This window comes from Trichosurus vulpecula, chromosome 2 (genome assembly GCF_011100635.1).
Source record: "Trichosurus vulpecula isolate mTriVul1 chromosome 2, mTriVul1.pri, whole genome shotgun sequence".
Taxonomy (NCBI): domain Eukaryota; kingdom Metazoa; phylum Chordata; class Mammalia; order Diprotodontia; family Phalangeridae; genus Trichosurus; species Trichosurus vulpecula.
In genome coordinates this window covers 9,160,816-9,169,994 of record NC_050574.1, presented here as the reverse complement: position 1 = coordinate 9,169,994, position 9,179 = coordinate 9,160,816, and the positions used below count along the sequence as shown (strand labels likewise).

At 60.4% G+C, this 9,179-nt stretch overlaps 1 protein-coding gene and 1 pseudogene across 2 annotated transcripts; both read left to right on the top strand.

The window, feature by feature from the left end:
- The first annotated feature begins 26 nt into the window (after nt 1–26).
- On the top strand, nt 27–5,831 carry EPN1 (epsin 1). 2 transcript variants are annotated; one of them, XM_036747589.1, is made up of 11 exons: nt 67–178; nt 1,227–1,528; nt 1,635–1,884; nt 2,785–2,909; nt 3,132–3,206; nt 3,417–3,500; nt 3,595–3,889; nt 4,052–4,171; nt 4,266–4,352; nt 4,615–4,872; nt 5,238–5,831. In XM_036747589.1, exons 2-11 carry the CDS (start codon nt 1,301–1,303, stop codon nt 5,450–5,452), a joined length of 1,737 nt encoding a protein of 578 aa, XP_036603484.1. In that variant the 5' UTR covers nt 67–178; nt 1,227–1,300; the 3' UTR covers nt 5,453–5,831. The 2 variants fall into 2 exon arrangements, with proteins under 2 accessions (XP_036603485.1, XP_036603484.1); XM_036747590.1 differs by lacking the exon at nt 3,132–3,206 and having other exon boundaries at nt 27–178.
- A 2,647-nt stretch (nt 5,832–8,478) lies between these two features.
- On the top strand, nt 8,479–8,926 carry LOC118836193 (annotated as a pseudogene).
- The last annotated feature ends 253 nt before the right edge of the window (nt 8,927–9,179 follow it).

The following is a 9,179-nucleotide window of genomic DNA, read 5'->3' as shown; positions in this document are numbered from 1 at the left end:
GCGGACCGGAAGTGACGCGCGCGGACAGCCTGGGCGGGCTGCCAGCTGAGGGAAGCCGGAAGCTGACGGGGCGCGACTTCCGCTTCCGGCCGTCCTCTTCCCGGCCGCTTCCCCTGCGCTCGGCGGCGGCGCCCCCCTCCCGCCCCCTCCCGGGAGCCGGAGCCCGAGGATTCCCGGGGTGAGCGGGCCAGGGGGGCGGGGCGGGGCCGGGGCTCCCCCTCCCCGGCTCCCTCCGGGCTCTCTCTGGATCCCTTGTGTCTCTGCTTCCCCACATTCCTCCCTGTCTCCCTCCTGTCTCGGGGCCTCTGCTCCAGCTCTCTCCCTGTCTCCCCCCTTGTCTCTGGCTCCCCTAGTCTCTAGGTGTCTCCCGTGTCTCTAGCTCTCTGTGTCTCTCTAGGTCTCCCCCTTGTCTCTGGCTCCCCGAGTCTCTCCAGGTCTCTCCCTGTCTCTGATTGCCTGGGTCTCTCCGTGTTTCTGGGTCTCTGATTTCTCTCGGTCCCATGTTGATGAATGGACCGCCGAGTGTCGTCCCTTCTCCTCTGGGTTTCTTTCCCCGCTGGGTCCGTGTCTCTCCCCCCGCCCCCCCATTTCTGCTTCCTCCTCCGGATCTGCCTCAGTTTCCCCCTCTGTCCAGTCCCCCTCGGCGGGGAGTCGCCGTATTCCTGGCCATCCTACTCCTCCGTCTGTTTCTTTTTTCTCCTGCTCCGCCACCGGCTCTTTGCCTTATCTCGTCCCTGGGCCGGCCGCTGTCCTCCCTGTTCCTTGCTCTCGTCCTGGCCGTGGTCGCTCCCCCGGACCTCTCTGTTCTGGGTGGAGGCAGCCAGTAGTAACGAAGGGCCTCGGTCCTAGGAGGTGGAAGGACCTGGGGGGCCGGACCTCCGGCTCCCCAGGGTGGACGTGGCCACTTCCAGAGGCCGTGAGGAGGTGGGGGTGTCTGGTGGTAGGAGTGCGATGACGCCTCGGAAACGCCTTCCGAGCCGGAGATTCAGGGGTCACGGGCGCTCCTGGGTTCTGGTCTGCGCAGGGTAGGGGGTTAGTTAGGAGCGTGTGTTTGTTGGGGGGATGAGCCCGGTCTTTAAGCAGCAGCTGTCCACGAGGACCGCCCGGCCGGCCGTGGCCCTGCCTCCCGAGAGCTCACGTTCGGGGCGGGGGGCGTTCGCAGGCTGCTTCCCCTTCGCTGTCTCGGCCGCCGCCTCAGCGCTTCTCTCGGCTTCTGCTCCCCCCAGATGCGGTGACCGGCTCCCCGAGTCGGACGTGCCCCCCCTCCCGCGGCCCCGGGGGGCCCGGACCGGCCTCCGTCATGTCGACTTCCTCGCTGCGCCGGCAGATGAAGAACATCGTCCACAACTACTCAGAGGCCGAGATCAAGGTGCGCGAGGCCACCAGCAACGACCCCTGGGGGCCCTCGAGCTCCCTCATGTCCGAGATCGCTGACCTCACCTACAACGTGGTCGCCTTCTCCGAGATCATGAGCATGATCTGGAAACGTCTCAACGACCACGGCAAGAACTGGAGGCACGTCTACAAGGTGAGGGGCCGCGAGGGGTCTGGGGCAGGGAGGAAGCGCCCCCGGGGGGCTGGGGTGGGGCCCGGGCCTCGAGCCTGCCCCCGGGCCCACCCCTTCCTCCCCCTAGGCCATGACGCTCATGGAGTACCTGATCAAGACCGGCTCGGAGCGCGTGTCCCAGCAGTGCAAGGAGAACATGTACGCGGTGCAGACCCTGAAGGACTTCCAGTACGTGGACCGGGACGGCAAGGACCAGGGCGTCAACGTGCGCGAGAAGGCCAAGCAGCTGGTGGCCCTGCTGCGGGACGAGGACCGCCTGCGGGAAGAGCGGGCCCACGCCCTCAAGACCAAGGAGAAGCTGGCTCAGACGGCCACGGGTGAGGGCCCGGCCTCCTCTTGCCTCCCCGCCGGACAATAGCTGGGGGGCTGTGACCCCTTAGGGCTCTTGGAGGGTCTAGGGAAAGCACCAGGAAGACCCCTGGTTGAGGACGGCTCTCCCGCTACCTTCCCAAGCTAGACGCTCTTTATCAGTCCCAGACCTTGCCTGGGGTGCGGTCATGCCTGGAGATGAGATAAAGGGAACCTTGGGGAGCCCTGGGGCGGGGCTGGCCCTAGTAGGGCTCCCTGGTCTCGCCTTTGTCCTCTCCTCTTCTCCTGTCTGCGTGGCTCTCTCTGCCTCTCTCCCTCCCTTTCCTTTCCTCTCTCCATCTCTCTCCCCTTTTCTCTCCTTCTCTGTGTCTCTCTTCTTTTCCCCATTTCTCTCTCCCTCCCCCACTTCTGTCTCTACGGTCTCTGCTTTCTCTCCTCTGTCTCCCCCCCCATCTCTTCTCTTGACTTCTGCTTTCAGTATTTTCCTGTCTCAGTCATTTTTGACAGCATTAGCGATACAAAGGAAAAGCAGCGCCCCCCCCCCCCCAAGCTTTCACAGCCCCTTGGGTACACCGTGTGCCTAGGCTGGGGTCTGTGTAGTCAGACCAAAGGGAGCATATGGCAGTCGGGGCAGGAGGGGACTCTCTGCAGAGGTGCTGAAGGAAGGTTGGGGAGGGGCGTTGTATGAGGCACAGGAGACAAGAGTCATGGCGGGGATGACGGTGACGAGATGGGACGACTAGTGAGGCTGCCTGGGGTGCCTCCCTGCTGACGCACGCCGGTTCACGTGCGCTCTCTTGTGTTTCAGGGTGGGCATTTGTGGTGGGGGACCAAGCCTGGGATAGCTGTCCCGAGGGGGAGGGGGCGTCCCTGGAGCCAGTCTCCTCTTCCCACCGTTGTTTCCTCAGCGTCCTCGGCGGCTGTGGGGTCCGGGGCACCCCCAGAGGCGGAGCAGGCCTGGCCCCAGAGTAGCGGGGAAGAAGAGCTGCAGCTGCAGCTGGCCCTGGCCATGAGCAAGGAAGAGGCCGACCAGGTACCAGGGGTGGGGGTCTGCTGGGGGGGGGGGGGGGTTGTAGGGGGGTGGGGCGTGCTTGGGTTGGCCATATCTCTCCATCCTCCGCATCCTTCACCATCTCGGCCCCAGCCTGGCCTCCCGGCCTCCCTCCCTCTCTCCAGCGCTCTCTGGCTCTCCTGGCTCTGCAGCTCTTTCTCCGTCCTGGCCCCCCCCTCATGTTCTCTCTCCCCACCCTGCCAGCCCCCACCCTGTGGCCCCGAGGATGACGTCCAGCTCCAGCTGGCCCTTAGTTTGAGCCGGGAGGAGCATGACAAGGTCAGAGCCACATCCTCCCCCCGATCCTGTCCCCAAGGCCCGAATCCCCCACCCTGGGCTGCAGGCACTGGCTCCCGTCATTCCATACCCCTTCATGTTTATTTGCTGGTCACCTTTTTGGGGAAAGGGTTCTTGGGAAATTGGGGAGCCAGCACGTGGGGGTGGTCCTAATCTTTCCTCTGCCTCCCGTCTGGGTGCCCTGTACCCCAGGAGGAGCGGATTCGTCGAGGCGATGACCTGAGGCTGCAGATGGCAATCGAGGAGAGCAAGAGAGAGACCGGGGGCAAGGAGGAGGTGAGGGGGCCTGGGGTGGGAGGGGCTCCTCAGCATCTCTCTGTTCTCCCCCCACCTCTGCTTCTCTCATGCTGGATCTCTTCTCTCTCCCCAGTCGTCTCTCATGGATCTGGCTGATGTCTTCACAGCCCCGGCCCCCCCACCCTCCTCTGACCCCTGGGGAGGTCCTGTCCTTGCAGCCGTCCCACCCTCCGACCCCTGGGGGGGCCCCCCAGGACCCCCTGTCCCACCCTCAGCTGACCCCTGGGGGGGTCCGGCTCCCACCCCTGCCTCTGGGGACCCCTGGAGACCTGCCCCACCCCCTGGCCCTGCTGCTGATCCTTGGGGGGGCCCCCCTGCTCCCCCTGCTGGAGAGGGGGGGACCCCAGACCCCTGGGGGGGACCTGATGGTAAGTACTGTCTTTGGCAGCCTCTGATTCCCTTCTCTCCCAACTGTAGAATCTCCTTTTTGGGGGGTGTGGGGTAGAGCCTGGCCTAGTAGCTCCCTTTCCCACCCATTCCTTCCACCCACAATGCCGCCTCCTTGCACACTCCCTTGTTCTTTTCCTCAGGCCCAGGAGGGGCCCCAGTCAGTGGCCCATCTACCACCACGGACCCGTGGGCACCAGCGCCAGCCTTCTCCGACCCCTGGGGAGGCTCCCCAGCCAAGCCCAGTACCAATGGCAGCCCAGGTATCTGGTTGGGCGGGGGAGGGGGCCACCTGAGTCCCTTGGGGAGGTGGGCCTTGTGCCCCAGAGGCCCCAGAGCTCACTCTGTCCTGTGCAGTGCCTGGGGGCTTCGATGCGGAACCGGATGAATTCTCTGACTTTGACCGCCTTCGGACGGCACTGCCCACCTCGGGCAGCAGCACTGGTGAGCCCGCCTGGGGAGGCCGCCTGCCAAAGGTGCTCCCAGCCCCGGTGCTCGCTGGCTTTGGCCCTTCACCTTGGCTTCCTCATCTCCAGAAGGGGGGAAGGCCTTTCTCAGTGGGTAGCTGTGTGGGTTAGCCACACAGCACACATGTGGCTGTGGGGGTGGGGGGCATGGCTCCTGAACCCCTCCTGTGGTGCTGGGGCTCCCCTGAGTCTCCTTTCAGGTCTCTTGAGTTCTGCTCTTCTACCCCCCCCCCCGCCAGGGGAGCTGGAGCTTCTGGCTGGAGAAGTCCCTGCACGGAGCCCTGGGGCATTTGATCTCAGCGGGGTCGGGGGCTCCCTGGCAGAGGCTGTGGGGAGCCCTCCACCGACAGTGCCGCCGGCCCCCACGCCCCCGACACGGAAGACGCCAGAGTCCTTCCTGGGACCCAATGCCGCCCTCGTGGACCTGGACTCTTTGGTGACTCGGCCAGGGCCTGGCCCCCCAGGACCCAAGGCCTCCAACCCCTTCCTGCCAACTGGTGAGTGTGTGTGCCCGGCTCCTTTTCCTCCTGGTCTGCCACACTGCAGCCTCTTCTCTCTCACAGCCATGGGGTCTTCCCACCCTAAGCCCAGACAGGCCCTCCTCACACACCTTCCCCTTCCCCTGGGCCCTGGGCCTTGCAGGACTGGGCTTCTCCACATGCCCTGCTTCTCCTCCCCCTTTGCCCTCTGTGTTCCCTGGCTCTCACTCCTTCCAGCATCCCCCCTGGCCTGTCTCTTCCCGTATTGTGCATATGTGATTCTTTGTGTTCCCTGTGTGCTTCCCTTCTTGGGACCCTCCCCCTCCACAGTCTCCTGCTCTCCCCTGACCACCCTGCCTTGCTGTATCTCTTGACCTCCTCAGGAGCCCCTGGCACAACCACTGGCCCGTCCCTCACCAATCCTTTCCAGCCTCCACCTCCAGCCACGCTCACTCTGAACCAGCTGCGTCTCAGCCCTGTGCCCCCTGGCCCTGGGGCCCCACCGGCCTTCATCTCACCCCTGGGTGGGGGGCCTGGCCTGCCTCCCATGATGCCCCCGGGACCTCCACCCCCTAACACTAACCCCTTCCTCCTATAACCGGGTGGGGGGGAGGGGGATGCCCGCCTCCTCTCACCCTCCAGGAGATCAGTATTGTGAGTGCATGTGAAAGGGGGGGACCCTTCCTCCCCCTCCCCCCCCAAGCCTCAGTCCAAACCTGACCCAGTCACACTACACCCTCTCCCCAGCCTCCTCCTAAAGCTGGAAACAGGAGGCAGGCTTGGCAGGCAGGGGGACCCCTCTATCCGGAGGCATTAGATGGGGCTGGGGCATGTGGGCACCCCCTCCCAGATTTCCCCCAGCCTTGAATCCTTCCCCTCCAATCAGTGTCGGAGCCCTGATCTCCCCCCTCCCCCCACAGTGACTGTCCCTGGTGATCACTCTTCTGACCTCTGTAATAAATGACATTTCTGACGGGCACAGGCCCCCTCGTGCCCCCTCTGTTCTCTGCCATTCTCTGTTGAGGAACCTGGACCCTTCCTTATGTGTCCACCTTCCTTACCACCAGCCCAGAAGCCCTCCTCGGACACACTTCGGGGAGGCCCCACTGCGGCCACAGTCCCATGCCGCTTTCTTCTTTCCTGGGGGCTGTTGGATAGTGGTTGGGCTTTGGGGTCCAAGGACAGAGGTTCAAAAGGTACCTATGCAGTGCTGGACTCTTTCCTCCTCCTCGCCCTGCCTTTCTTGCCTGCTGGGCATCAGGCCCTGTCCTGGGGCCTGACGATGCGCTTTCGTTCTGCCAGGGGCTTCCGCCCCACTGGGCTGGGCAGCAGGGCCGTTGCTACCAGATGGAGAGGCCTCCCAAGAGCTGGGGGTCAGTCAGCAGAGGGGCTCATTTTGTGCCTTCCTCCGCTTCTGCCACTGACCTTTGGCAGACCTGTGTAGACCTCGGGTGGAGGGAAAGGAAAGGTGGTAGTCTCTGCCCTGGTCTCCCATAGCATGGTACCCCAGGTGGCTCAGTTGCAGGACAGTGGCATGGGCCCTGGTGTCGGGGCTCAGAGGGACTACTGGAACCTGGGAGTGCAGGGTGGGGGGGGGTCAGTCTATTTTTGCCACAACACCACTGAGGCAGGAGTGAGAGGGCAGGGGCACAGTAGAGCCCCCCACCTGCTTGGCCTCTCACGGACTTCAGGGCCCCAGACTTTGTGCTACAAGTAGGAATGAGCCTCAGCTTTCAGGGTCTCCCACCTTGGGCTGTGGGAGAACGGGCTGACTGATCAGGTAGGGAAGAGAAGGCCTTCCTGTGGTGGCATAGAGGGAAAAGCCTCCGGCCAGCTGCTTTCCTAGTGCTCCAGGGCCAGAAGGATGGGCCTTTGGGTGAGCCTTAGGGCCAGAAATCCACCGGGTGCTGCCTAAGTCCGGTGTCTGCAGCTCCTTGGGCTCTTGGTGGTGGGTGGGAGATGAGGGTCTTGAACCTAACCCTAAACATACGCTCTTCATCCCCACTGTGCCCCAGCTCCATGAGCTTTTAGATGGGAAGCCCTAACTTTGTGGGTCCTGCTGGGGCCCTGCTTCTCTTGCAGGATGCATTCCCCAACTCCAGGCTATTGTAAAGATGCGATGGGGGCCTGACCTTAACCCGGGCCCTCTCCCCCATCCTCAGCTGGCCGGTTCTAATCCCAGCTTCCCTAACCCCAGCCCCAATCTGGCTTCCAGCCTAACTCTGCTCCAGGACCCAACTCACCAATAGGGGCTGACCCCTTGCCCCAGTCCACCTCCTAACATCGTTCTAATCCTTAACCCCCACCCCATTCTCATGCTTTACCCCAGACTTACCCCCAATTTAAACCCTGCTCTTTTCATGGCAACCCCAAATCTAACCTAACCCACAGCCATCATCAGGATCTGGTCATGATTAAGGTAAACTGAGGCACAAGCAAGCACACATGTCCAGTTTATTGGGATTACCGATAAAAGAGGATCTTTAGCTTATCAGTAAGCGAAAAGATCCCAAATGAGGGCAGTGCTTCAGAGGAGGAGCTCCAATAATTAGAAGGCAGCATCCTAGATGGGCCCCAGAGATGATTGGCTGGAAGTTGTGAGAGGGCAGGGCTGACAACAAAGCATCCTTCCATCTTGTGGCGGCCCTTGCGTAGAGCAGACCAGGTGTTCTGGAAGGGCTGTCAGTGAGGCCCACGGAACAAGTTTCCTTCAATTTTTTAAAAGTAATTCCTAAGGAAACTGAACTATTAAAATAGTTGACTTCTAGTGTATTTAAAATAGGGAAACCGAACTTTTAAATTTAACTCAGACATGGAAACGTTGCTCAGGCAGATAGAGAATGGGGTTTAATAGACAATCCATATTGGATTTTCTTAACCCCTCACCTGATCCTGTTAAAATCCTAGTGTGCCCTGTTTGTAATGCCAGCACTACCGCCAACTTTGCCGCTAACCGAAGCCGGCCAATCCCCAGTCCTTCCCTTTTAGATTTACTCCCCATCCCAATCTCAGGTCTACCCAAACAGCCCCACCTCTAATTTGTCCCCCAACTCAACGATCATTAAGCTCCTACTGTGTGCCTGGCACTGAATTTAAGCACTGGGGATACCAAAAAGACAAAAGATAGCCTCTGCCCACAAGGAGCACACAAGCTAATAGGGGATTCCCTAGCCCTAATGCTTCCTAACAATTGCCTGGTTGTTTCTGACTCTTCACCCCATTTGAGGTTCTTATCAAAGATACTGGAGTGGTTTGCCATTTTCTTCTCTAACTTGTTTTACAGGTAAGGAAACAGGCAAACAGGGTAAAGTGACTTGCTCAGGGTCACACAGCTAATAAGTGTCTGAGGTCACATTTGAACTCTCGTCCTCCCAACTCCAGACTATCTACTGTGTCAACTAGGTGCTCCCTAACAATTCGAGCTTTCCAAAAATGAAATGGGAGGGTGTGTGGGACAACCCTTACTCAAGATGGTCTGGGAAAAGCTGCATGACTGCTCTTTGGAGATACTGAGGGACACTGGCATTCTGGTATTGCCCCTTGGCAGGCGTAGCATGGGGTTTCCCCTCTGAGATTTTCCTGGCACACCAGAAAGAATAGAGGGCCTGGGCGGCGGCCTGCAGCATGCCTTCCCGACTAAGGAAGACACGGAAGCTCCGCGGTCAGCCACGGCCACGGGTGCATTGGCAAGCACCGGAAGCACTCCGGAGGCCACGTCAATACAGGAGGGCTGCACCATCACCGGATCAACTTCGACAAATATCATCCAGGTTACTTCGGGAAAGTGGGTATGAGGGATTACCACTTGAAGAAGAACCAAAGCTACTGCCCAACTGTCAACCTTGATAAGCTGTGGACGTTAGTCAGTGAGCAGACCAAAAACAAGGAGGGGCTTGCCCCTAGCTTTGATGCTGTACGGTCCGGCTATTACAAAGTTCTAGGAAAAGGGAAACTCTCCAAGCAGCCAGTCATCGTGAAGCCAAAGTTCTTCAGCAGAAGAGCAGAGGAAAAAATCAAGGGTGTTGGTGGAGCCTGTGTCCTTGTGGCACAAAAATCTAATGTTATCAAATAAAACAAATGTCTTTATTAAAAAAAAAAGAGGGCCTGGGACAGCACCCAGGGACTTGACTTCAGTCGAGTTGCCCAAGGTGGTCTAGGGTTGTGGTTTGTGAGAGGACCAAATGGTGCGGGCACCATGGCCCAGTGTGAAGAAAAGGCCGGTGGAAGGACACATGATGGCAGCTACCACCTCGGACTACCAAGCCACATCCTCTAGCTTTATGTTTAGGGCGGAAGACTGAGTACAGTGAGACGTTTTGCTAATT